The 27,631-nt window shown below is 35.6% G+C and overlaps 2 protein-coding genes across 3 annotated transcripts; both read right to left on the bottom strand.

The window, feature by feature from the left end:
* Positions 1–690: 690 nt before the first annotated feature.
* On the bottom strand, positions 691–27,212 carry LOC105642270 (uncharacterized). Of its 2 annotated transcripts, none has more exons than XM_089720233.1 (16): positions 26,849–27,212; positions 25,947–26,468; positions 25,424–25,525; positions 25,280–25,332; positions 24,537–24,594; positions 24,137–24,219; positions 16,978–17,055; positions 16,285–16,364; positions 15,643–15,839; positions 9,636–9,710; positions 8,743–8,783; positions 5,433–5,538; positions 5,038–5,120; positions 3,280–3,353; positions 1,523–1,645; positions 691–943 (listed from the first exon to the last, which is right to left on the bottom strand). In XM_089720233.1, exons 1-15 carry the CDS (start codon positions 26,993–26,995, stop codon positions 1,533–1,535), a joined length of 1,812 nt encoding a protein of 603 aa, XP_089576359.1. In that variant the 5' UTR covers positions 26,996–27,212; the 3' UTR covers positions 691–943; positions 1,523–1,532. The 2 variants fall into 2 exon arrangements, with proteins under 2 accessions (XP_089576359.1, XP_089576360.1); XM_089720234.1 differs by having other exon boundaries at positions 25,424–25,522; positions 26,849–27,210.
* LOC149497002 (uncharacterized) lies at positions 17,074–24,130 on the bottom strand. The gene is made up of 2 exons (XM_089720235.1): positions 20,813–24,130; positions 17,074–20,496 (listed from the first exon to the last, which is right to left on the bottom strand). Exons 1-2 carry the CDS (start codon positions 21,132–21,134, stop codon positions 20,471–20,473), a joined length of 348 nt encoding a protein of 115 aa, XP_089576361.1. The 5' UTR covers positions 21,135–24,130; the 3' UTR covers positions 17,074–20,470.
* Positions 27,213–27,631: the final 419 nt, after the last annotated feature.

Raw genomic sequence — 27,631 nt, 5'->3', positions numbered from 1 at the left:
GCTTCTTTACTGCATGGTTTGAAGATTGAAAAAGATGAATTGAATCCTCTTTTCCCCCTTGATTACTGTACAAACTGACAGCTCAATTGCTTTAGCAATACTAACACAAGCCATAAATCATCACCAAGCTTATCAAATTTTATAAAAAGCAACCCATATCAAAGTATGTTTTCTTTAGCAGTTGAACATACAATAGTGATGAGAGAATGAATATAATTATTATTTAATCCTTATGGTTTGGCAAAATTATAGTATTAACGGATGGAAGGATCAATTAGTTAGAATTTTTAAAAGACAGACTTATTCATCTACTTTTGAAAATAGAGGAATGAAGTAGTTAGTTTCACTAAATCTACCAGAGACTAAATAGTAAGTTTTCCTATTTTAATTTTACTCCAATTTAGTTGAGTGCAAGTGTCATTTACTTTAACGATTGCAATTGACTGCATGACTGCATCGACGGAAAAAAGCTTAATTATGTAAGTTTTAAAATTTTAAATAAATGATATTTGAGGTTGTTCAAGTTCAATCAACCTTCTAATCAAGTTTAAAACAAGGCTGCCCATGTTTAATGATAATCGAATTAGATTCGCAATCATAGCAATCAACTGTGTTCTAGTTGATCTTCTAATTCCCCTTAATTGTGTGAGAAAACAATGTTTTAGGTTTGAGTTTTTCGTTTACAAGAACTTTCATTAATTTGATAACAATCATTGAAAGAGGGAAAAAAAAATTGTACTTCATATGGTCATATTTTTAACAGAACTGGAAAAGATACAAAGAAAGAAACATTCTCCTTTTATTTATTTACTTATTTTTCTAAATGACATTCTGTATTCCTGAAGGTTATGTAACTCATTCAATAAGTAATGCTTTCCATACTAATCCAGTTCTGATGCCACTCTTCCCACTATCTGCGAGTCATCTTCACCTAACATATTTTCTGCATAACCAAGCTTTAAGTCAAAAGCAGAAGCAAAGGATAGATAGGAAAATAATTATTCACAAAAAAGTTCAGCACTTTTACATTATGAGCTTGTTTGATGTGAATGAATCCCATAACATTTCATAGAACTCATGTACGGCTGTGTTCGATAACAGTTTTTTTCAAACTACTAGCTATTAAAATAACTAATTTTTCCGATCAGACCCTATAAATCCAAATTTTCATGTTTTGGAATTCCACAATCTTAATTCTATAGATTAGTTATGTTTGATATCAAAATTGATAGAATTTGCAGAACTCTCGGAATTTTTTTTTTTCTTTTTGGGAAACAAAAATGAACTTTAAACTTCAAAAGAGTACAACTTATTAAAACTAATGAATTCATAAGTACAAACTAGTAAAATATTTAAAATGAATTCTATAGTTGATCCAAACATGAAAATTCATTTATAAATTAACATGAACAAAAAAAGATTTCGTTTATAAATGAAATGAAATCCACAGAGATTTATTCCAAACATTATGTATGGGAATAATTGCCAAATATGCAATTTTGATGGATGCAGCAAACCTCACCTGGAAATTCTTAGGATCTCACTCTAACCGAGTCATAAGTTTCAATATACTTCCCCGCTGTTTTATGCCAGCTATTGTCGGTTTCAATAACCTTCTTTACAATGCGATTCCACTCATTTGGCTCTGCAAAAAATTGAAATTTAAAATGGAAGAAAGAAAAAAACCAAACTTAAATACATTAATGTCATGGAGCTTGCTGCCTTAGCGCTATCCCTTCGGCCGTATAGTTTTTGGACAAGAAATGAAATGAACTATTACTCTATCCACAGGCACCTATAGTTATCATTGGAATTCCATTAAAGCATCATATTCGAACTGTCCATGCCCGTGAGTGTGTGACCATGCAAAAGCCATCTCAAAACCTATCTGAGATATCAGAAAATCTAATTGCAACGATGAACTACAGTGAGAACTGAATTTAGTTAAGGCATACAAAAGATACGTGAATTGTAACTTAAACTAGTTCATTGATATTTGGAAACCCTAAAGATTATCAATGTTAAATTGGAAAGAGCCAAGTCGACCATATGTCAAATCATCGAATCTTAATGTGTAGCTCTTTCACCTGAGCATTTAGCAGGAACTAAGAGGTATAGAGTTATCAGCAAACATGACCAAATTAAGGTATATCCTAATCCAATTAAGTAACTGAATTATTAAATAAAATCCAATCCATCAATCCAGTAAATTTTCAAACTTTCAATATTTGGATATCTATTGATAATATGGTAATTTTGAAAAAAAAAAAAAAGAAAAAAGAAATGAAGCAGAATAGTATTGTCAAGTTTGATACCTGCTATATAATCACAATTAAAATCAATTTTATTTACATGTATCCATAAATGAAATTAAAATTACGACACTAATTAAAAGGCCAAATTAAAAAAAAAAAAAAAAAAGAGAGAACTATGATTTTATGCTTGTATATTGCCATAATATATAATATTTCCTTGCATTTTTAGAAATACACAGTTTAGTCCTATTTTTTCTCTCTGCTTTATGCTGTTATATCCTTCCATTAATTTTTTGTACCTTTTTATCAAGAAATTACTATTTTGTCCTATATTTTGTTAAAATTGACAAATCTATCCTTGTATTTATTAGCTATTTTGTTTCTGTATTTTGCCAAAATTAACTAATTTCTACCTGTATTTAACGGAAAAGTACAAAAAAATTAACAAAATGGTATGATAGTATAACGGAGGCAAAAATATAGAGATAAGACTATATATTTTTAAAAGTGCAAGGGCAAAATCATGTATTTTGACAAAATAAAAAGACAAAATAGCAATTTTCCCATTTTAAAAAGGACAAAATAGAACTTTGCATGCATAATCAAATTTAGCCAATTCTTTTAGTTTTATCTATTTGCACTTCAAAATTTACCACTAATTTCAATTTTAATAGTTGGATGGAATTGAAATATTTTGGCCAAAATATTTCAATTCCATCCAACTATTAAAATTGAAATTAGTGGTAAATTTTAAGCATTAGAAAATTTGGTCTGCCCAAGTCCGTCTATTTGTACCTCAACCTCTCACATTCTTATCACTATTTTAGCAATTAGACTTAAATTGATAAAAAAAAAAAAGGTATTTCGTAGCTAAATCAAATAAAATATTATTATTTAATTATTCAAGGAAAAGATAAATGACCATGTATCTCCCACTGTGATTAAAGTAAAAATGTTGGGTGGTAAAACAAATTGTCAACTATGTGATGACAAAAATGCAAGAATTAATACAGGCTGAACTTACTGTCTCTGTAATAAGCAAATGCACGGTCTAGAGCCCAATTTAAAGATCCTTCATCAATCCCTTCAAAGACAAACCTGACAAAAAAATTATCATATTTCATATTACAACCAAGCAATTGAAGATTAGTGAAACAACAAACATTTGCTCATCCATCTGAAACAGCAAAGGACCATATCTGCTTATCAAAGACAAATTAACACATTTATGCATGTATGTTTCCTTCATCCATTGACTTTCTACCAACTACTTGGGTCAACAATGGGAAGCCTATTTGACTATTTGCTCCTCTTTTTCCAATGAAGAAAGTTTGGAGGCCAAAAACTCATTGCAACAAAATGATGATTTCTTATGAGACGAATGTTTCAAATTACAAGAAAAAAAAGTCAAGCAATGATCCATTCAGCCAAAACTATGAGCATGTGATGTCTTTTATACACAAAAATTGCAAATGGGCTTTACATTTTTTCTTTTAAACATTGACTTTCCGGGATGAAAACATAGATAGAAATGGCAAAAATGATGATTTATAAATTGAAGCACAATGAGAAGGATGTCAACCAATCTAATTTCTCCCAGCACAAAATATTACATCTAAAACAACCGTTAAAAAATCTACAGAGAATTAAAATACAGAATTGTTTTCAAGGATGTCATAGAAACCAATGGGACATAGAATTCTCTGCAAAGGACCAGGGGAGATTAGTGTCTTGCAAGCCCTGTTACTTCACAGAAAGTAGTAACCAATCAGAAGGTTGAATACATAGAAACAGTATCTTTCATCTTATTAGCAAGCTTATTCTACATATAAGCAGTTTCATGGCGCTATATGCATGAGACATGCAAGATCTTAGAAACCAAATTTTGATATCTCAATGACACTAGAAGTTATAAAAGTAGCACTATCATCAAGAACTTGTCCAAACTGTAACTTTCATGATTATGCAATCCATGGAAGGATCCATCGGCTACCAATACCTGCCAAACTTTATCCTTTGCATTTAAAATATCAATAACTTCTGTTAACTCGTGTGATATTGTGTACCTTAGAGAAATAATTTAGGAGGATTTTTTTCCCTTTCTGGAATTTCCTTTTTAGACTTAGGTTTGTGTATTTATATAGGCTGAATGCAAGTCTTCAATTAAGAGAGAAATAACAGAAAAAATTTCTTCTCCTTACAATCAACATGGCATCAGGCCTTATTTTTCCTATTTCAAAAATTATTTTCCTCTGCTTTCAAAAAACAGAATCAGCTTTAAGAAACACAGCAGCGGTGCAAATATCTTCTCTGTTTTCAGTTTTGAAAAACAGAGTGTCGGCCAAACTGAAGTTGCTGAGTCCATGAAGTGCATAATGACACCACCCAGCCAGATCACTTTGCCAGCCGCTGATTATGCAATGAAAGCTTGTACAGACTCTCATTATAAGTTATTATACATATATGATAGTGCTATAATGAATTTTGTGTTACGTTAGTTTCTCTTTTCCACCAGCTATAGCTTTTTGTCACTATACAGAAACTGATCCGCATATATAACTTGCTTAAGGAAAAAAATATCAATTAAGATACAAGAAAACCCTGAATAATCAGGGGAAATCCAAATAGTTAATAAAAAATAAATGCATGATGGCCAATGTTTAATCATTGATGCTGCCAATGATAAAAACCTAGAGCAAAATGGACTTGAAAACTCAGTCATTAGAAAAAAAAAAATGGTAAAGATAGAGAACTAAATTTTCACAGTTAGAAATTACAATACCCATTAGCAATCTCATGGTTTGACTGATCGTCCATGTCAAACACTGTGTCTGCAAGGCCACCAGTCTTTCTAACCAATGGTACCTGAAACAATGTCATACTTGAAATTAAAATTTCACCTTCTTTTGTCATTCCTAAAACTTACACCATACATGTACCCTTCATGTATATCCTATAACAATATCCAAAACATGCTAATCGTGATTCCGAGCAACAAAGTTCTAGCATGTATAGTATGCGATTGTGTTAAGAAATTTTATAAACAGTGTTACTACAAGCAAAACCATCAAATCTTTAGACATTTTCTAGTAAATAAGCAAGAAAAATAAGAAACTTACATTTTAGTATTGCCACTCAAATAGTGAGAATCAATCATCTTAACTATTTCATACATACCGCACCATATCGCATTCCAAGCATTTGGGAAAGTCCACATGGCTCATATATGGAAGGAACTAATACTATGTCTGCCGCAGCATAAAGCATGTGAGAGAGCTCCTCACTGTGTACAAAGATAATAGTCAGCAACCACTATATGGATATGAAATAAATAGAGCTATTGCACCAAAAATATATATATAAATATATATATATTCATTCAACTAATGCAAGGAAAAAGTATTCTTAGCCCTTAGGAACAGAACTCCAGTATTATTGAAAAGGGTAAAAAAGGATAGGGGGAAAAAAAAAAAGAAAGACAAAGAAACTGAAGTTCTGAAATCAGTAAAGCAGTTTGTTGATTTGTGTTACTTTTGGAGAATTTTTTTATTCAATATCACATACACAATAGTTACAACTCCATTTATAACTAAGGAGTCTATGTAAATTTCTATTCTACCCCTTACACTTAACATTAGGTTAACAGAATAAAAAAACTATATACAAGACAACACTCCCCCTCAAGTTGGTGCATAGATATTAAGCATGCCCAACTTGCATGCTAGGTTGTGGAAGGCTTTGCTACTTAGCCCCTTAGTAAAAATATCCGCTAGTTGATTATCCGATGTCACATGAGTAAGCTTCAAAACACTCTGGTTGATTTTTTCTTTTATGAAATGCTTGTCAATCTCTATGTGCTTTGTTCTATCTGCTGAACCAGATTCTGAGCAATGCTAATAGCAGCCTTGTTATCACATAACAAGATTGAGGTTCCTGAATTTGAATATTTCAAATCTTCTATTAACTTTCTCACCCATAACATTTCAGAAACTCCTAGTGCCATGGATCTATACTCAGCTTCTGCACTTGAACGAGCTACTACATTTTGTTTTTTACTCCTCCAAGTGACCAAATTTCCTCCAACAAAGGTACAATAGCCTGAAGTCGATCTCCGGTCATCTAGAGATCCAGCCCAATCTGCATCAGTATAGGCCTCAATTTTGAGATGGCCATGCTTTGAAAAAAGTATGCCTCTTCTAGGGGCAGACTTTAGATACCCCAATATACGGAAGACAGCTTCAAGGTGAGAGTCATGAGGGCCATGCATATACTGACTAACAAGGCTAATAGCATATGCAATATCAGGTCTAGTATGTGAGAGATAAATCAACCTACCAACCAACCTTTGATATTGGCCCAGATCAACTATCTTCCAAACTCCTGCTTGCAATCTGTGATTGACCTCAATTGGAGAATCACTTGCCTTACATCCTAGCATACATGTTTCTTCCAAAAGATCAAGGACATATTTCCTTTGAGAGATGAAAATCCCTTTATTAGATCTAGCAACTTCACAAGAAAGTATCTCAGGCTCCCTAAATCCTTAATCTCAAACTCTTGGGCCAAAAGTTTCTTCAGGCGAGCAACTTCTACTTCATCATTTCCCGTTACAACCATATCATCAACATATACAACGAGTAATGTGATCTTACCGTTACAGTGTCTGATAAATAAGGTATGATTAGCATTACTCTGAGTGTAACCAAAGGAAATCATGGCCTTACTGAATCTGTCAAACCACGCCCTAGGTGATTGTTTGAGACCATATAGAACCTTCTTCAACCTGTATACCTTTTCCTTGGTTTTCTGACACTCAAACCCCGGAGGAATGTCCATGTAGACTTCATCTTCTAAATCTCCATGCAAAAAAGCATTCTTTACATCAAATTGATGTAATTCCCAGTTTAGGTTAACAACACATGACAAAATGATTCTGACGGTGTTCATCTTTGCTACTAGAGCAAAAGTCTCTTGGTAATCAACACCATAAGTCTGTATATATCCTTTTGCTACCAACCTAGCCGTGTACCTTTCAATTGTGCCATCCGCTCCATGCTTTACTGTAAACACCAACTTACATCCCACTGGTTTCTTTTCTACTGAAGAAGCAACAAGGTTCCAAGTTCCACTTTTTGCCAAAGCTTTCATCCCCTATTAGGAATCTAACTCATAACAAAACTCTATTTACAACTAGTCCTTAACACTCTTCCTTAAGTTCAAGCATAGATGTTAATCATGCCTAACTTGTTACAAAGATAGTTAACTCGAGGTCCATTTAGAGCTTTTGTAAAGATATCTCCTAACAAATCACTTGTTTTAACGTGCCTTGTAGAAATAACACCCTGTTGTATCTTTTCACAAATGAAAAGACAATCAATCTCGATATGTTTCGTTCGTTCATGGAATACTGGATTTGATGCAATGTGAAGAGCAGCTTGATTATCACACCATAACTTTGCAGCCAAGCACGACTTGAAGCCAATTTCCTCTAACAACCGACGAATCCAAATTAATTCACAAGCAGATTGTGCCATAGCTCGATATTCTAATTCAGCACTCGATCGTGAGACTACATTTTGTTTCTTGCTCCTCCACGATGTCAAGTTTCCACCCACAAAGACACAATATCCTGAAGTTGATCTTCTATCAACATTCAAACATGCCCAATCTGCATCTTAAAAACACGCAATTTCTAAATGCCCATGATCACTGTAAAAGAGGCCACGACCTGGATTACCTTTCACGTAGTACAAAATCTGTCCTAAAACTTCCCAATAGATAACAGTAGGAGAAGACATAAACTGACTAAAGACGCTCACAGAGCAAGCAATATTTGGACAAGTTACCGTAAGATAATTCAGTTTGCCCACCGATCTTCTATACATCTCAGGATCATCAAAAAGCTCACCATCAATTGAAAGTTGCAAATTAGGAGTTATTGGAGCACTACATGGCTTGGCACCCAACTTCCAGTTTCCTTCAGTAAGTCGAGGACGTACTTTCTTTGAGATAAGAAGATGCCTCTCTTACACCTAGACACTTCAATACCCAAAACATACTTCAACAATGAAAGTCTTTTGTTTGGAACTAAGTCTGGAGAAATGACTTAAGTAATGTAATGCCGGCTGAATCACTCCCTCGTTTGATTCTCTCTAACTGGTTTCTCTCTCTACTGTACATGAGCTGAAGAAAGGTTAGTAAGGCTCTGATACCATGTTGACTTGTGTTACTTTTGGAGAATTTTTTTATTCAATATCACATGGACAATAGTTACAACTCTATTTATACCTAGAGAGTTTATGTAAATTTCTATTCTACCCTTTACACTTAACATTAGGCTAATAGAATAAACAAACTATATACAAGGAAAAGTATTCTTAGCCCTTAGGAACAGAACTCCAGTATTATTGAAAAGGGTAAAAAGGATAGGGAAAAAAAAGAAGACAAAGAAACTGAAGTTTTGAAATCAGTAAAGCAGTTGATTTACCTATACATTAATAGGATACGAATGCTGGAGCCACAGAAATGCTACGAAACAGAAAGATGAGTGAGTATTTATAGCTTCCAATAGTCTTGCAGCAAAAAAAGAAATAACAAAAGGGAAATAGAAGTATTTCAGCAGAGAAATCAAACAAATAATAGCAAAAAAGGTTTTTTTTTTTTATTTTTTTATTTTTTTTATAAATAAAAGGGTTTAACATTTATTTAATGAATATACTTTTCCGTTCTGAGTTACAAGTGGTTTCTTGTGAAAAGGGCAAAAATATAAGTCAGGGCTTACAACTTCATGCCTAGACAAAACTTGCAACCTTTTATTCACAGGCCTCTTTGGTATGAATTTCCTTTTTTTTTTTTTTTTTTGGTTTTTGGCTGTTGTTTTCTAGTAATAAAAAGTTACATCTAGGAAAACAGGCTGATAAAAAAGACACCTTTTGTGGTTTTCACTTGTTGTGGCAACTTTTTCCTCTTTCAACACATCCAGCAAAAAGACTAAATATATTTTGGAAGTATAAATTTTCTTTGATGATTGGACAACAAAAGCCACAAAAAAAAAAAAAAAAAATGGTGCACATTCTATAGAAGGAAGCAAGGTAGCACAAAATATTCTGTAAACCCATTGATTCGGGTTGACACCACCATGATTTATATGATACTGAACTTAATTTTGATAATTTTAACAATCAAGAACACCATCTCTATCTCAGTCATTGAAAATGAGAATCATTAGCCAAGAAAGCATAATAAAAAATAGGTTATCAAAACTGCATCAAGTAAGACCAACTCTGATAGCTTGCATGCAACTCAAATAGCTTGCATAATTCATGCTACAGAAGAAACATTTGCAATCTTGAACTAGCAGAAACTATCTCAATTCATTACCAAATCTGCAAGATGTTTGAATTCTCCCTTAACTTGGCCATCTGAAGCATTTCCAAGGATAATCATCTGCCCACCCTGAATTGACAACAATAGCAGAGCAAAAAGAAGTGTTAAATTTCATTTAATGATCCATTGCATCAATCTTTGGAACTTCTATGCAAAATAAATGGCTTCAAGAAATAGATGATAAATTTCGTCTGTCGTGCTGGAACAGCATCATGCAACTCAGAAGTATACATCAACGTTGCAATGACAAATCACACATGAAATAAATAGAAAATTAAGCTTTATACAGGGACATCAATTCACACACATTTCAAAGTTCTGACCAATGAAATCAAGTCTAGTATTATTATAATTTGATTAAGCATAGAAAACATCAATGATAAAATATTCACACCTAAAATTCCTTTACCCACAACCCCCATTTGCTTTCACATCTGCAGTTAGAATCTTCTGTTCTTCAAAAAGCTTAATGCATACACACAGTGTTAATAATCCCAAACCTAAGATTTGAATCCTAAAATAATGATGACAGCATTTTAGGACTCAGAACATAACTATACTCAATTTAATGCACAATAATTCATTTTTACATGTTAGTATCGAAATTCCCATGACTCATGAATTAAAGAAAATCTAAACAAGAGTTATACAAAACATTAAAAGAAAAGAGTATGTACTGATTCAACCAAACTTTGAAACTTCTAAACAAAGATATAGTGATTGGAAGCATATTAACAATAAGGTGATTTTTTTATTTTTATTTTTATTTTTTTTTTGAGTTTTCTTCTGTTGTTCTGCACAAAAACTATTCATATCATCATACTCTGAATATTGTCTTCCAGACTTTTAACTCATTGATAGATTAAGAATGTAACTCATCTTAGCCGATGATATCTCCACAGATCATTCCTCTGATTTAGGAACAGATTACAATTAATTTCCTGTAATTAATCTCTGTAATTCCTTTCCATATTCTGTTTGTATTCTCCCTATTTAAAGGGCCTTATACATCAATACAAATCATCAAGAATTCCAAATCCTCAAACACTTTCATGGTATCAGAGCTTCGGTTCTGAAAATTATCCCTCCCTCTCCTTTCTCTCTCATATTTTTTAGCTGCTGCCGCCAATAGCCATGACACAAACACCCACCTCCATTCACCCTGCCTACTCTGTGACTAACATCCAATCAAAAATAAGAACCCTAGATGGTAGCACAGTTACATACACATCATGGGTGAAATTATTCAAGTTTCATTCTATTGCATACCGTGTTCTTGATCACATTGATGACACGCCACCCCCAGCCTCTACAGATCCATCATACAGTGCTTGGAAAGAAATAGATGCCTTGGTGTCTCAATGGATTTACAGTACCGTGTCTGATGAACTGCTCACCCGCATCCTCGACACTGAAGCTACGGCTAGAAAAACATGGCTGAAACTTGAGAAAATCTTCCTTAGCAACAAGAAAGCAAAAGCGGCAGCTCTTGAAACAAAATTCGTTAATCTCACCCTTGCAGCCTGCAGTTCCGTTGATGATTACTGCAAGAAATTGAAAGACATCGCCGACCAACTGAACGATGTTGACCAACCAGTTACAGAATCCCGATTGGTCTTACTGGTTCGTGGCCTTCCTCAAGAATTCGACGCCATAGCTTCTCTTATTAACTCACAAAACGCAGACTGGGACCTTGCACGAACCATGTTGAATGATGAGGTCATTCGCCAGGCTGCACGACAACAAACCACCTCTGTCCTTGTCGCTCCAACCACGCAGACAAACCAAACCCAGCCGGCCACAACTCAACAACCTGAAAACAATCAGCCTCACAACAGTTCTTACCACTCCAATTATAGAGGCCGTGGTCGAGGCAGACGTGGCAGAGGCAGAGGACGCGGCTACAGGGGAAACTCTCCGGGGACTCCTTGGGCTATAACCCATCAGTCCGCCAATCAAACCTACCCAAAATGGGCTTGGTGGAACACTCCACCTTGTCCCTACCCAACACAAACTCCATGGCCACCAAATCATATTCAAAACACACCCAATGCCCATTATGCCGCTTATTCAAAACAGCAGCCATACGGCCCAGCACCACCATATCCCCCTCCACCGCATACTGGATATGATGCTTTAAGTCCTTCCGATCTCAGCCAAGCTTATAACACGATGCAACTCAACTACACAGATCCAAATCTGATCATGGATACAGGGGCAGAACGTCATGTCACCGACAACCGAGGTATGATTCGCAACCCTAACTCTTTTCCTGTTAACACTAAACTTTTAGTCGGCAACGGACACTATTTACCAATTGAGGGCTCAGGAACAGGTTACCTTCCCATCCTTAACCGTACATACATCCTCCCAAACATACTTTACAGCCGACATATCATTAAAAATTTATTATCTGTCCGCCGTTTTACACGTGATAACAATATTTCTGTTGAATTTGACCCTTTTGGTTTCTCTTTGAAGGACCTCAAAACGGGACAGCTCCTTTCCCGCCACAATAGTACCGGAGATCTCTATCCTGTCACTCCACCAACCCTACCACCACAAGCTTGTTCAATCACATCTCCCAATTTACCTTGGCACGATCGCCTCGGTCACCCTGGCACACAAGTTTTAGATGTTTTAACCAAACAGTTTGGTCTTCCTTGTAATAAGAACAAGCATTTATTTTTTTGCAATTCTTGTCATTTATCTAATAGCAAACGATTACCTTTTTATGAGTCAAATTCCTTTACTTTTTCACCATTTGATATAATACACTGTGACTTGTGGACCTCCCCTATTCCAACCAAATCTGGATATAAATACTACATGGTGCTAATTGATAATTTTTCCAATTATGTGTGGGTATACCCTCTCAAGTTCAAATCTGAAACTTTCACCACCTTTACTAAATTCCATAAACTCATAGCCACCCAATTCAACCGCAATATCAAAACTTTTCAATGTGACTTGGGGGGAGAATTTGACAACCATAACTTCAAAATTTTTGCCCAACAACATGGTCTGTTATTCCGTTTTTCATGCCCCCAAACATCTTCCCAAAATGGTCGGGCTGAACGCATGATTCGTCGTCTCAACGACATCATCCGCTCACTCCTCATCCATGCTCAATTACCACCTATGTTTTGGGTCGAAGCACTTCACACTGCTGCCTATCTCCATAACATCCTTCCAACCAAACGTCTCAATTATTTCACACCCACTTTTGCCTTATATCTCCGCCACCCGACATACGATCACTTACGTGTGTTCGGGTGTGCTTGTTATCCCAATACCTCCGCAACCCAACCCCACAAATTACACCCAAGATCCGTTAGATGCATCTTCCTTGGATACCCTCCAGATTTTAGGGGATACCGATGCTTTGACCCTACAACCGGGAAGATCCAAATATCACGACATGTAACCTTTGATGAACAAACTTTCCCATACACCATTCCAACTCCACCCAAAACATGCACATTTCTTGATGAACAACCACCACCAGGATTTCAGTTTATACAACCTCACCCAACACCAAACACCACCCAAACCCAAAAACGCCCAATCTCTCACCCCATAATATACACCCGCCGCCATAAACAACAGCCCCTTAACCCAGTGGCCAATGCTACGGCACCCCCACACACTGCTGCACCTGTCTCTCAAAATCCCAACACTCAGACCACCGCTGTATCAAAACCCGCACAGAATACTCATCAAATGACCACCCGCTCCAAAGCTCGCCATGCCCTTATGACCACCTCAATTTCACCAATACCCACCTCTTATGCAAAAGCTTTTTCTGACCCTCATTGGTTAAGTGCTATGCAGGCTGAGTTTCGTGCTTTGCAGGAAAATGATACATGGGAACTCGTGCCTCGCCCTCCTGACCGACCAGTCATTCGGTGTATGTGGCTTTTTCGACACAAATTTAAATCAGATGGGTCACTTCAAAGGTACAAAGCACGTTTGGTGGTAAATGGCAAATCTCAAACAGTGGGCATTGACTGTGACGATACTTTTAGTCCCGTAGTGAAACCCGCTACTATACGGACTGTGTTATCCATTGCAGTTTCCCGTTCTTGGCCAATACACCAGTTGGATGTCAAAAACGCGTTTTTACATGGGCATTTAAATGAAACTGTTTTTATGCATCAACCCCCGGGTTTCACAGATAGAAGATACCCTCATTTTGTGTGCAGATTGAAAAAATCCCTTTATGGGCTCAAACAGGCTCCACGGGCATGGTACACCAGATTTGCAACCCATCTGCTGTCTCATGGGTTTCGCAGCAGTGTGTGTGACAATTCCCTATTCATTTTCTCAAAGGGAAATCAGCTTGCTTATTTACTTCTGTATGTTGATGATATAGTGCTCACTGCCTCTTCTAATGAGTTATTGCAGAATATTATCCGCATGCTCTCACGAGAGTTTGCAATGACAGATTTGGGCCGGGTGCATCATTTCCTGGGAATCAAAGTGACACGGACATCTGGTGGGTTATTTTTGGATCAATCTCAATACACAAAGGATATCATCTCCAGAGCTTCAATGTCCTCTTGCAAACCGTGTGCCACCCCAGTCGATCTATCATCAAAACTGAGTGCTTCTGATGGACCTCTCTTCCATGATCCAACATTATACCGCAGTCTTGCTGGCGCATTACAGTATCTCACATTCACACGCCCAGATATATCATATGCTGTTCAACAAATATGCCTCTTCATGCATGAACCGCGGGATCCACACTATGCCTTTCTCAAAAGAATAATCCGATATTTACAAGGCACAGTTGACTACGGTATAAGAATTGGCAAGACAAATACACATACCTTGGTAGCATACTCAGACGCAGATTGGGGTGGATGCCCAGACTCCAGAAGATCAACTAGTGGCTACTGTGTTTTCCTTGGTGATAATTTGATTTCATGGTCTTCAAAACGGCAGCCTACTATCTCACGGTCTAGTGCAGAGGCAGAATATAGAGGAGTAGCCAATGTTGTTGCAGAGACCACCTGGCTTCGCAATTTACTTCTGGAATTACACCTCCCACTTCAGCAGGCCTCCGTCGTATACTGTGACAATGTTTCAGCAGTGTATATGTCTGACAATCCTGTCCAGCATCAACGCACAAAACACATTGAGATCGACATACACTTTGTACGGGAGAAAGTTCGAATAGGCCACATTCGGGTCTCACATGTCCCATCTGCTTTTCAATATGCTGACATCTTCACCAAAGGCCTATCTCGACAGTTGTTCCAGTCATTTCGATCCAGCTTGAGTGTCTGTCCTCCGCCCGCTCAAACTGCGGGGGAGTCTTAGCCGATGATATCTCCACAGATCATTCCTCTGATTTAGGAACAGATTACAATTAATTTCCTGTAATTAATCTCTGTAATTCCTTTCCATATTCTGTTTGTATTCTCCCTATTTAAAGGGCCTTATACATCAATACAAATCATCAAGAATTCCAAATCCTCAAACACTTTCAACTCAGTCAAGTTCAGAATTGACTTGCATAATATTTAGATTTGCCTCATTTAAAGTAAAAGTCAAGCTTGAACTCAGGTAAAGAGTCATGTTAAGTTTTGAGTATTACCATACTTAACCCAAGTGCTCACAAGCCTAATCAAATATTAAAGGGCAGAACAAGCATAAATATTTCAACATTTTTTCATCTCTAACAATTCAACTTACTCTGGTGCATCCATGATTAATATATATTCGATGCTTAAAACAGATATAATTAGAAAAGAAGATTAAAATGCCATTGTCAAGCATGGATATCAATCTTACACTCATGCCTAAGTCCAAGTAACATGAGAAGGAAACTTTTCTATGATAACTATTAGTCATATTTACCCTCTTGTTCATAACTAGTCAAGAATTTTAATCATTATCTTTTTGATTTGGGGGAGGGCAACATAGTGTGTCAATAGCAAATTTGGAGAAAGAGAGAAAGAGCATGTACTTTGAAGGGTTACGATAAACTTACAAGTTCTTCAACGCGTTTAATTGCATGGGTAATCAAATGAAGACCCTTTTGAGGAACCAGTCTACTTATACAAACAACCAAGGGGACCTTAAGCATTTCATCTGGCACATAGTTACCAGCTCCAATGCTTTTAGGAGCTAAGCCAAGTCCCCTTTGTACATAGTATTTGCATATCTTCTTGCCTTCAAGATTTTGAGCTGTGGAAACGAAATAGCATCAAGTAAATACAAGTCATCTCAAACTTATATTTCAAAAATATATAGTCCTCGTGAAACTTAAAAAGCACTACAATTAACATAAAAAGGTGAAAAAAAAATAGTACAAATGTACCATTATGAGACCAAATATGGACCAAAAAACAGTTAAGCAGAAATTTTTACATGTCCACTACACATTTATATAAAATGAAAAGTGAAACAACAAATTTATTGTGTTGAGTATATAGAGAACAAGTAGAGTAGAAGTATGAGACAGAAAGCAATGATCCTATATCTCACACATCAAATGATGATATAAAAATACAGAAAGCAATAATCCTATATCTCACACATCACAGAGCTAGGTGGAGTAAAGGTATCCATAGAAAACACAACAAGAAAATCCTAGGTTCAAAAATTTGCAGATAACAAAGTAAAAGGTTACCATTGAACTTGGCAGGCAAAAAAACATCTGTAGCAGGATTCCAAATTGCAGTGTCTATTCCATTTAAAATACCAAAGTACCTATAAAATTGCAAGAGTACCAGATTAGCAGATGAAAGAGAGTGGCAATCAAATAAATCCTAAACCTTTAAGACATGCCTAAAACTAATCCTAATCCTCTAAGGATTCAGATTACCATAAATACAGAAAGATGGATGTTTTCTAACATGAATAAAGAGTCAAAAATACTGGAATGGTAGCTAATTTCCTGAAACAAACATATAAAACCTATAAAGATGATAAGTCTTCAAACTTGCATTTTCTAGAGCCGCTTGTTTTTGGACTTGATCAAGATTCCACAAAAGTTGTCATTATCACTAGTCTTAACAAAAGCTTTCTTCAGCTGTAAATATATTCAAAATTCGGATCATTCAAGCTGAAAGAGTTCAACAGATAAAAGCAGCACATCATGACCTGCTCTGAAGCTATTGTTGCAGAGCCAAAAAAAAAAAAAGAAAGAAAATAATTACAATGAATAATTAGCCACTAACCACAGCACAATTATCTAATTGCATGCTTCAATAGCTAATATTGTGGTCAACCAAAATTGATTTTACTACAAAAGAAAAGTAATAACTAAATCAAAAAAATTTTGTAGATACATATATAAACCAGAGTGTTGGTGGACGCGTACTTATCACGATGCGTTATCAAGGTGCTTGACAGCCATCCAGAGCAGAGTGTTTCCTTGAGATATGTTGGAGAGACTGTACTGCAAAATGCACAGAGAATTGACTGTTTGACAGGAAAAACAAAAACAGAAATAACATTTTATGTGAGCTATTACTGAAGTTCACTTTTATATTCGTACTGGTTGAAACACTAAAAATAAATGTGATATATAGAAATAAATTACATCCAATTCTTCATGGCATATCATCAGCAAGTGTATAAGTTATATCTTATATATTTAATGATTTGAAACACCCATAGCTTGTCTGCTATGTGTTGTGTAGAAATTAAAGGAAAGAATATGTTTCATTTCTTTCAATTGTATTATATTTTTCAACCTCTACTCCACTATATATACATACGAAAAATTGTTCTAATATAGGAAGTAATCTAAATAGGAATAAACCTAAACTAGGAAACACGATCTTTACACTAATTAGGAATAAAACTAAACTATGAAACACAATATTTACTTTAATCACAAAGATTTCAACACTCCCCCTCAAGTTGGTGCATAGATATTAATCATGCCCAACTTGCAAACTAAAGGATGAAACAGCTTGCTATGCAAACCCTTTGTGAAAACATCAGCTAGTTGCTCTTTTGAAGCTATATAAGAGACACTTATAAAACCTTCAACTATCTTCTCTTTTATAAAGTGACAATTAATCTCTATGTGCTTAGTTCGATCATGCTGAACTGGATTGTTCATAATACCGATGGCAGCTTTACTATCACAAAATAAGGATATATTTATTGTTTCAACCAACTTTAACTCTTCCATTAATCTGTGCAACCATAAAAGTTCACAGATTCCCTATGCCATAGCTCTATATTCAACTTCTGCACTGGACCTTGCAATAACAGCCTGCTTCTTGCTTCTCCATGTGACCAGGTTCCCTCCAACAAAAATACAATAACCTGAGGTTGATCTCCTATCATCAAGGGAACCAGCCCAATGCACATCTGTATAGCCTGTTATTGTTAAATGGCCATGTTTAGAAAATAAAAGTCCTCTACCTGGAACTGATTTTAAATATCTTAGAATCCGATGCACTGCTTCTAAGTGAGACTCCCGAGGGTCATGCATGTACTAACTCACTAAACTTACAGCATAGGCAATATCCGGTCTAGTATGGGCAAGGTAAATCAATCTCCGACCAATCTCTGATACCTGCCAACATCAACTGAACTTCCCACTCCAGCTTGAAGCTTATGATTGGCTTCAATAGGTGATTCTGCAGGTTTACATCCCAACATATCAGTTTCTTTAAGGAGATCAAGGATGTACTTTCTTTGAGAAATAAAAATCCATTTTTCTGACCTTACAACTTCTATCCCAAGGAAATATCTCAGCTTTCCCAAATCCTTAATCTCAAACTCCCTAGCTAACAAATTTCTCAAGTGAGTTATTTCTTCTTCATTATGTCCAATCATCACTATATCATCAACATAAACAATAAGCAATGTGATCCTACCTTCATGATGTTTAATGAACAAAGTATGATCAGCATCGCTTTGAATATACCCAAAAGAAAGCATAGCTTTACTAAACCTTTCGAACCATGCTCTTGGTGATTGTTTCAACCCATATAATGACTTCTTCAGCTTGCAAACTTTTCCTCTAGTTTTGTCATCATCAAATCCAAAAGGAATCTCCATATACACCTCTTCTTTCAAATCACCATGTAGAAAAACATTTTTAACATCAAATTGATATAACTCCCAATCAAGATTGACTGCACAAGACAACAAAATTCTGATTGTGTTCATCTTGGCTACAGGGGCAAATGTTTTCTGATAATCAACTCCATAGGTCTGACTGAATCCTCTGGCTACCAATCTAGCCTTGCACCTCTCAATTGAACCATCTGCCCTATGTTTAATTGTGAACACCCATTTACATCAAACTGGCTTCTTTCCTGGTGGAGGAGTTACAAGATCCTATGTCCCGTTTTTTGCCAAAGCTCTCATCTCCTCAACCATTCTAGCCTTCCATTTTGAGTCCTGTAATGCCTCTTGCCAATCCTGCGGTATAGAAACAGAAGAAATAGACAAAACAAAGGCTCTATAGGAAGGGGACAGAGCATTATAGGAGATAAAATGGGAGATGGGATGTTTAGTGCATGTTCTAACTCCTTTTCTAAGAGCAATAGGAATATTAAGGTAATTGTCAGAAGGACTGGAATCAAGATTAGGATCAGAATTAACAGGAATTAAAGAAGACTCACCAATGTCTTGTTCTTCTGTATCTTCAGGGACTGAAATTGGAGAGGACGGTTGATAAGAGGTCTCATGCTCCATGGTTGTATCTGTATTAGTCCGCCATGTGTAGGTTTTCAAATCAGGTCTATCCAATCTTCCTAGAGATTTGGGTGGTTGCTCTCTCTTACTATCTATGTCTATAGGAATCTCCCCCTGGAAAGAAATGTCATCCATCACCTCTTTCATCTGATATTTCTCCCCCTGAAGAGGTGACTGGGAAGGAAAATAAGATTCAAACTCCCGAAAGGTAACATCCATACTCACAAAGTATTTCCTAAAAGAAGGATGATAACACTTGTACCCTTTTTGAGTAGTAGAGTAACCAACAAACACACACTTCAATGCTCTAGGATCTAATTTTGCTTAGACCATTCTGATGAACAAAGCAAACACAACCAAAGACTTGAGGAGGTACAATATAAGAGTTTTTTCCTTGAAGAACCTCTAATAGAGTTTTAAAATTTAAAGTACGAAGAGACATACTATTGATAAGGTAAGCAGCGGTCAAAATAGCATCCCCCAATATGGTTTGGGAAGATTCATAGTGAACATAAGGGACCTAGCTACTTCCAGTAAATGCCTATTTTTCCTTTCCGCTACTCCATTTTAAGCACTAGTATTGACACAACTAGTCTGATGTACAATACCATTAGAATCTAAATCGGTACGAAAAACTACATTCATGTATTCAGTACCATTATCAGTTCTTAGGATTTTAACATGCGCATCAAACTGAGTACAAATCATTTTATGGAAGTTCTGAAAACACAAAAAAAACTTCATTTTTTGTTTTCATCAAATAAACCCAAGTCAATCTAGTGCAACAATCAATAAAGGTCACAAACCATCTATAACCAGAAAGAGAGACAGTTTTAGTAGGACCCCAAACATTAGAATGAATAGTAGCAAAAGGAAACAAATTCTTATTATTAATTGGAGAATAAGAATGCCTAGTGTATTTGGCAAGTTCACAAGCATCACATAGTAATGAATTAAAATCACATGTAGCAAACAAAGTGGGAAATAAACGTCCTAAAACAGAAAAAGAGGGATGTCCTAATCTCCTATGCCATTGAATAACTTCATGGGAAGGATTTCTAGAAGTTCCTAACAAAGCTTGACTGGTACCCGAATTTGACAAACGACAAATGTCATCCAATAGATACAGTCCATCGCGCAAGCTACCACTGTCAATCGTTCTCCCCGTATTCAATTCCTGAAATATACAATGAGTAGGGTAAAAAGTTACTTTGCAATTAAGTGTTTTGTGATTAAGCTAACATATAACAGATTAATAGGAAGTCTAGGAACATGAAGAACAAGGGAGAGTTTAATATTGGAAGTACAATCAATAGAACCTGTGCCAACAATTGGTACTAAGGAGCCATCCGCAATGTGAATTTTGTCTGTGCCTTGATACTTAAAATATGTGAGAAAATGTTTTATAGAGCCTGTTGTATGTTTATTTGCTCCTGAATCTATAACCCAAGAGGGTTTTGCAATTTTTGCAAGAAAGGTAAGGAAAGCATTACCTGAATTAAGAAAATTAGAGGTTGCAGTCTGAGTTGAGGACGAATCAAGCTGTGACAACAATCGTTTCAGGGACTGAATCTCCTTATCAGAAAAGCTTCTAGCAGTAGATGGTTCCTCAGATAAAGCTCCACTCTTTCCTCCACGCCCTTTAGTTGGCGGTCCATGTAATTTCCAGCAGAACTCCTTAGTGTGCCTATTCTTACTGCAATAGTCACAAAATAATTGATCTCTATCTGAAGAGCTGCTCTTTGCAGCCTGGATATGTTCTCTTGCGGAATTAGCAATCAACCCTTCTTTGTCAATGGTAGATCTATGAACCATAGCGCTCCTCCTAGTCTCCTCTTGCTGTAGAAATGAGTATGCTTGTCGTAAGGATGGAAAAGGATCTCGTCCAAGAACTTGGATTCGAATCTGATCATACTCGTTATTTAGGCCAGCCAAAAAATCATACACACGTTCTACTTCAATCTACTTTTGAACTTGAGTCGCATCATCAGTACATCTTGCTTGAAAGTCTAGATAATAATCCAGTTTCTGCCATAACTCACTAAGTTTAGCAAAATACTGAGCGATAGTCAGATCTCCCTGCTTGGTTTCATGAACTTTCTGTCGCAATTCATACCTCTGAGCATAGTTTCCAGTTTGTGAATACGTCAGTGAAGCCGCATCCCATATCTTCTTAGTTGTATCAAGAAGCAAATATCCTCGGGAAATAGTTGGCTACATGGAATTTATTAACCAAGACATAATAAGAGAATTCTCGGATTTCCACTTGTTAAAGGCCGGATCTGTCGAAACTGGTTTAATTGCTCCACCATCAAGGTATCCCTGCAAACCTCTAGCTTCAATGAATAATAAACAAGACCGAGACCAAGTCAGGTAGTTTGTTCCATCTAACTTCACCGGACTAATCTGAAGTGAGGGGCTCTCTCAGTGAAAAACCGTATCTACCTTCTTTCCGTCAACCATATCTTAAAAAAGATTTAAACGGCAGCAGTGGTAAAAAAAGGCAGCAGCGGTAAAAGGCAACAGCAGTAGTGGAAAGGGAAAAAATTCCAAAAAAGGCAAAACTGGTGCTGAAGAACCAATAGGTCTGAGTCGCCACACTGAGTCAAAGTCGCCGGAACAAGAATCATCGACGGAGCTCGCCGAAAACAGCCGCACGCGCAGGCTCGTGAAGAACAGTCAGAATCTTTTAGAGGCGCACGCGCGTGGTCAGACGGCGACGTGGTTTGGACGGAGTGTCGATCGACAGTCGTTCTTCCTTCTGAGACAGGCAATGACGACCAACTCCCACTTCCGGCGGTGCTGTGTGTATCTTAGACCACTTTGCAAACTGAAACCTTTGCCAAAAAATTCACGGCAATGGCTCTGATACCATGTAGAAATTAAATGGAAGAATATGTTTTATTTCTTTCAATTGTATTATATTTTTCAACCTCTACTCCACTATATATATATACAAAAAACTGTTCCAATATAGGAAGTAATATAAAGAGGAATAAACCTAAACTAAGAAACACAATCTTTACACTAATTAGGAATAAACCTAAACTAGGAAATGCTTTATTTACTTTAATCACAAAGATTTCAACATGTATTTCTATTCATAAGTCATATATGGTCAACCGTTTAGTACCAATTTGATTTGACTTTTTGAAGCCATGGGTGTTTGGTAAAGCCAATAGTCAGCAACTCTATCAATCACTGACTTTTGAACTTTATAGCTACAAATGGCTTTTGGACCAAAAGCTAGAATTTCTAGTTTACGACTCAAAATCTAGCTATTATTAAAAAAAAAAAGAATTCTATTAGTTCTGATAACTGAGCTTAAAATATGAAAAGAGACGCCTCTACACTCTAACAGTTCAATACGTCTATTGGCTTCTCTGGCTCGACCACTTGTGTAAGTAAAGTATATGTGGTAGATGAATGGGATCTTCGTCCCTACGCGGGAAAGAGACTCCCTATTAACTATAGGGTAAACTGAAAGGCTTGAAAGTCAAGAAACTGCACTTTCCCTATTTTATCAATATCTCACAGGAAGGAGGTGCTTTATGAATAGGCCACTCTGGTCAACAAGCCAATTCAGTAGAACTTCCAAACAATTACAAAGGTACTTGCTAATAATTAAAGAAGTTTTTTTTTTTTTCTTCATTTTTCAAATGTTAACACGCATATTGGAAAACCCTTTTTAATATCAATTAAAATAGTAGTATTAAATTAATAGTTTCAAATAATATAGATATATTTATATATGCATTGTTTATTTTCTTATTATCATATCCATCAAAAATAAAAACATAAAAGATGATAAAAATTTTGCTTAAAACTATCATCATTTCTATTAGTATGTATTCTATATGCTTAATACTAAAAATATAATTGCACAGAATAAGTATAATTTGTCATAAAATACATAAAATAATGTCCTTATTTGTCCTTCTATAATCTTACTGAACTTTAACAGTTGAATCACCAAATACTTTACAATCAATTGCAACCATCAGCCGCTTACAGTTGACCCCAATTGCTGACCTGAAGAAGCCTTTAGTTACAACTATCGTTCCAAGTATCCTAACTCTTTATCTATGTATCCTTGAAATTATACCATGCCATAGGCAGATCCAAAAGGAGGACAGCAAATTATTATACTAGAAATGAATATATTTAAATTATTAGCATTTTATGTAATTATCCCCAAAGGTCACTTTAAGGTTCACAAACATTTAGGTTGAACACTACTCATTAACCTTTTTTGGCACATAAAAGAGTAGCCCTACAACTTATCTTTACTGCCCCACCTGATCCTATGTACATACCAACAAGAGAGATCACAATTCACATATTTTCTTCATAATTCTGGTAAATAAATATTTATCTCTCCAATCATGAATCCAATCTCTCCAAATAAGCCATAAAAATTTCAAAGTAATAAGGATATAGAAGTTATAATTTTTATGTTTGGTTCAAATTAACCTCAAGTCAAGGGGCCAAATCAAAAATTACTCATATTTGAGCAAGGTTCTTCACCTAAATTCATTCATCCAATCCAATAATTCTATATTTGTTTGTTTCCAAGTTCAGATGAACCTGAGAATTAAATTCATATATTACAACTTTAAAAATCCTCACTTTCTACTTAGGATTGATTTGTCCAGTAGAGTTGGAGCACCATTTTAGTAGGCCTATGATGTAAAGTTGAATTTTGACCATGGTAACAATTTATAGGCAACAAAATTATGTTCAAACACTTCGCATAATGGCAGACCTATTTGCATTCAGATTTTATCGAAACCCACAACTCCCGTAAGACTACTTACACTACTGCATTGCTGTATACTATTCCACCTTTCAATAAGCTTAACCTTTCAGGATTATGGCCAATGGTTCGATCATCAACTGCCTGCCACATTCAAAGATATTAGAATCAATCTATTAGTCAGTGATATGGGTCAGCTGGAAATTCAGCTAAGACTGTTAGAGAATAACTCTTGGAGGATGAAGAAGAAGAATAAGCAAGCCCACCAGACACTCACATGATCCACGGTGTTTTTGCTATATCCATATGTTTAATGGGAATAAAACACGGATAAAAAAGAAAAAGGAGAAAAGAAAAGCTTCTTTGGCATGAACTCTAAATCATTAGCTTTGGATGTTTAAAATACAGCTCTCAAGCTATATGTAACTTTAAAAGATAAAAATAAAATAATATATACTCACCTTCTCAACAGTTGCATATATAGACCCATCAAGACCAGACTTGCTCAGTTGTTCTTTCCTGCCAATGCAAAACAAACCCATAGTCATTAAAAATTGATTTTATTTTCGGGCAATAAAGATCAAATAGGCCCCTGAAATATAGGGCCATATTCAAAATTGCCTAAATATTTTTATTGCACCAATTTGGAATAATAACACTCCATAATGCATTTGTTGTTCCCCAAAACTTTATGCTTTTATTTAAGGAGTATTCTTAAAGGGCAGAAGGGATAATTAAGTAAAATTTTATCACCAAGATGTGAAGCAATCAGCTGTAAATGAGCATTAGATCTATGTACATTAATTGGACAGTTAAAATACAGAATTTGTACTTGGCCTAATAAATCCAAAAAGTTTTATCTTTGACAACATTGAATTTCAAATAGCAGTCCATAACAATTATGTATGTTAGAATCAAATAAGAGTGACAAACCAAAATGATAAATTTTATATAATAACCCAGATCTCAAGAGTCCAATATAACAAAATGGCAGCTCTCTTGTAATTCATCAGTAAGAATGGAGTAATAAACCTTCAGGGAGACAGGAGACGCACAAGTGAATGTATTTATTCAGTGACTAACAAACCATAATCATCCTTAAAATCCTATACATCACCATTAGATACAATGGTTGCATAAAAGAACGAATAGTAAACATAACTAAACATTATTATTTAAAAATTGAAGAGAAGCAATAACATACCGGCACTCTCCATAATGCTCCATATTGTGTATAGTCAAAACCACTCGTGGATTCTACAAACACAAAGTTTGGTATTCAAATGATAATACCATATTTGCTACCAAGTGAAAATTAGTATATCTATACTGACAAGGGAATAGAAACCTTCAGTGAAAGATAGTGGTACATATCCCAGTAAAGCAGAGGCAAACCACCCGTCTGCCACTCATGGACATGAATAATGTCAGGTTGAATTTCTGTAACCTGCTATGATATATAATTTTCTTAGAAATTTGGAGCAAACCAAGTCAGAAGAAAAAAGATCCATCAAAGTCGATCAAGGAACCAAAGGTGGACAATAAATTTTAAGACCAAGAACTATAAGACCGTATGGGTTGAGATGTCAACTTAATCAAGTTCTTTATTCCACATTATTGAAGCTGGTGGCTAAATGCAGGTGTAAAATTCTTCTGCATGGTATCAACAACTAAAGATTACCAAAATAACCTGCAATTTGTTTATATTTCCTTCAATGTAAAATATACAAACTTGAAACCGTGATATTTTATGTTCCTAACTCAATTCATATAAAGTGATCTAACAAAAAGTAGGTCAAGTAATACATGTTCTTAAAAGGTGGAAATAGACAATTACTGGGAGACAGAAAATCGTTATGCAAGCAACAAACCTGCATCCACTCAAGACAAGCACGGCTAAAAAACAAATAAGCTTCCAACTCATTGTATGAACCACCATACACTTGTTGCCCCTTGAAGAATTCATTTGATGGCTCAATAAATATCACTGGAATATCTGAAACTACTCCACGGTATGCATTAGTTGGGACCCAGTTGCCGTCATGATATGAGTTATATGTTGTGACTAATGCCAAGTCACTGATTTGCTGCTTTTGAATGCACTCATAGAAAGGAAGCATTATATGCACTGTGTGTCCACGCAAAAGGCAAGCACGGGCAAGTCCAGTCACAACATCACCAAGGCCACCAACTTTGGCTATCGGTGCCATCTCAGCTGTAACATGAATTATGTTCATGGGATTCGAATCCTTGACAATGTCCGTTGGAACTTCTGGATTTGCATCCCATGAAGGGAAATCCCTCTTCCAAAATGGGATTTCATCATCAGGTGAAGGCCATACAAGTTCTTTCGAAACAAAACCAGTTGAACTTTCTTGTTTCTCCGTGCCTACCTGCAAATACTATGTACTCAAATGAAAAATTCAATCCAGCAAAAACATAAAAAATTTTTCATTTTGTTACATTACATTCCGCTACCAAAACACACTAAATGAGACACAAATTACAAACACATAAACCTTTACAGCTGCACATACAAAATACCAATATTAACATTAAAAAAAAAAAAAAAAAAGAAAAACATTTTGTCAATAGCAACCTTACTTTAATTTCAAAGAAAACAAAACAATTAATATTCTTCTACCAACTTCCCCTAAAATTTTGAAACTTTGGCTTCAATTTCACTAAACTTGATCAATAGGAACGGCGAAATTTAAGGATAAATTAATACAAATAGGGAATTAAAAAGCAAAAAGAAAAAAAAAATACAAACCTGCAAGGAGAGACAGTTCGTTGTAAGGAGAGATTGAGATTGAATGTTGAATCTATCGGTAGTGATTCTCTTCCCTTTACGTACTACTCGTTTCCTTGAATTAAAGCAACAAGGCTTACAAAAATTGCTCGCTAATGCACTCTCCATTATCGTACCTAACTATCTGATTCTATCTGCAATATATTTTCATGGACAATCGGCAGAGGAAGCAGAAAAAATTTGCTCGAGCTATGCGATCTTTTTGGTGGCCAGCAAGCAGGAGCAGAGTTTTAGTTGGACTTCGTTGGACTTGGTCACTGGACTGAGCAAGTGTTGAGGAAATATTGATTGTCAAATTTATTTTCTCGCCGCTCAATTTAGAGAACCAATTATATAGAGTCCCGAATTTAATTTTGGTTTAAAAGTTTCCTTGCAATTTTTTGTTAGTGAACTTAGAAAAAGCATGTTCAAAGGTGAGAGAAACAATTAAATTCTAAAATGCCATTAATAATTCTTCCAATAAAAGAGAACCAAAAAAGGTAAAGGTAAAAAGGAAATTTTAGTTTAATATATCTATTAGCAATAAAGACTCTGGAGTTAGAATTTGGTTTTGCAAATAAAATCATTTATTTTTTTTATATAAAATCATTTAATGATTTTGAATTTGACTTTCATGTATATAATATCATTTATAAAGAAAATTATTGATGTTATTTGATAAACAAAATTAAATCCATAAATTTCTCTTTGTAAAGCCGTTTGGGCCTTCAATTTATCTTTACAAATCGTTTGGTTCAACAATTC

Source organism: Jatropha curcas, chromosome 4 (genome assembly GCF_041381405.1).
Source record: "Jatropha curcas cultivar XTBG-Jc1 chromosome 4, XTBG_Jcur_1.0, whole genome shotgun sequence".
Taxonomy (NCBI): domain Eukaryota; kingdom Viridiplantae; phylum Streptophyta; class Magnoliopsida; order Malpighiales; family Euphorbiaceae; genus Jatropha; species Jatropha curcas.
Note: the sequence above shows the minus strand (reverse complement) of the source record. Positions and strands in the feature narration are given on the sequence as shown.

Excerpts from the sequence above, each read along its gene's own strand:
- LOC105642270 (XM_089720233.1), bottom strand. The coding sequence starts at position 26,995 with ATGGAGAGTGCATTAGCGAGCAATTTTTGTAAGCCTTGTTGCTTTAAT. Across the intron at positions 5,121-5,432 it reads TTGGAATGCGATATGGTGCG|GTACCATTGGTTAGAAAGAC; the intron begins GTATGTATGAAA and ends ACATTGTTTCAG. Across the intron at positions 3,354-5,037 it reads AACCATGAGATTGCTAATGG|GTTTGTCTTTGAAGGGATTG; the intron begins GTATTGTAATTT and ends TTTTTTTGTCAG.
- LOC149497002 (XM_089720235.1), bottom strand. The coding sequence starts at position 21,134 with ATGGTTCATAGATCTACCATTGACAAAGAAGGGTTGATTGCTAATTCC. Across the intron at positions 20,497-20,812 it reads CTCTAATTTTCTTAATTCAG|GAATTGAATACGGGGAGAAC; the intron begins GTAATGCTTTCC and ends TGTATATTTCAG.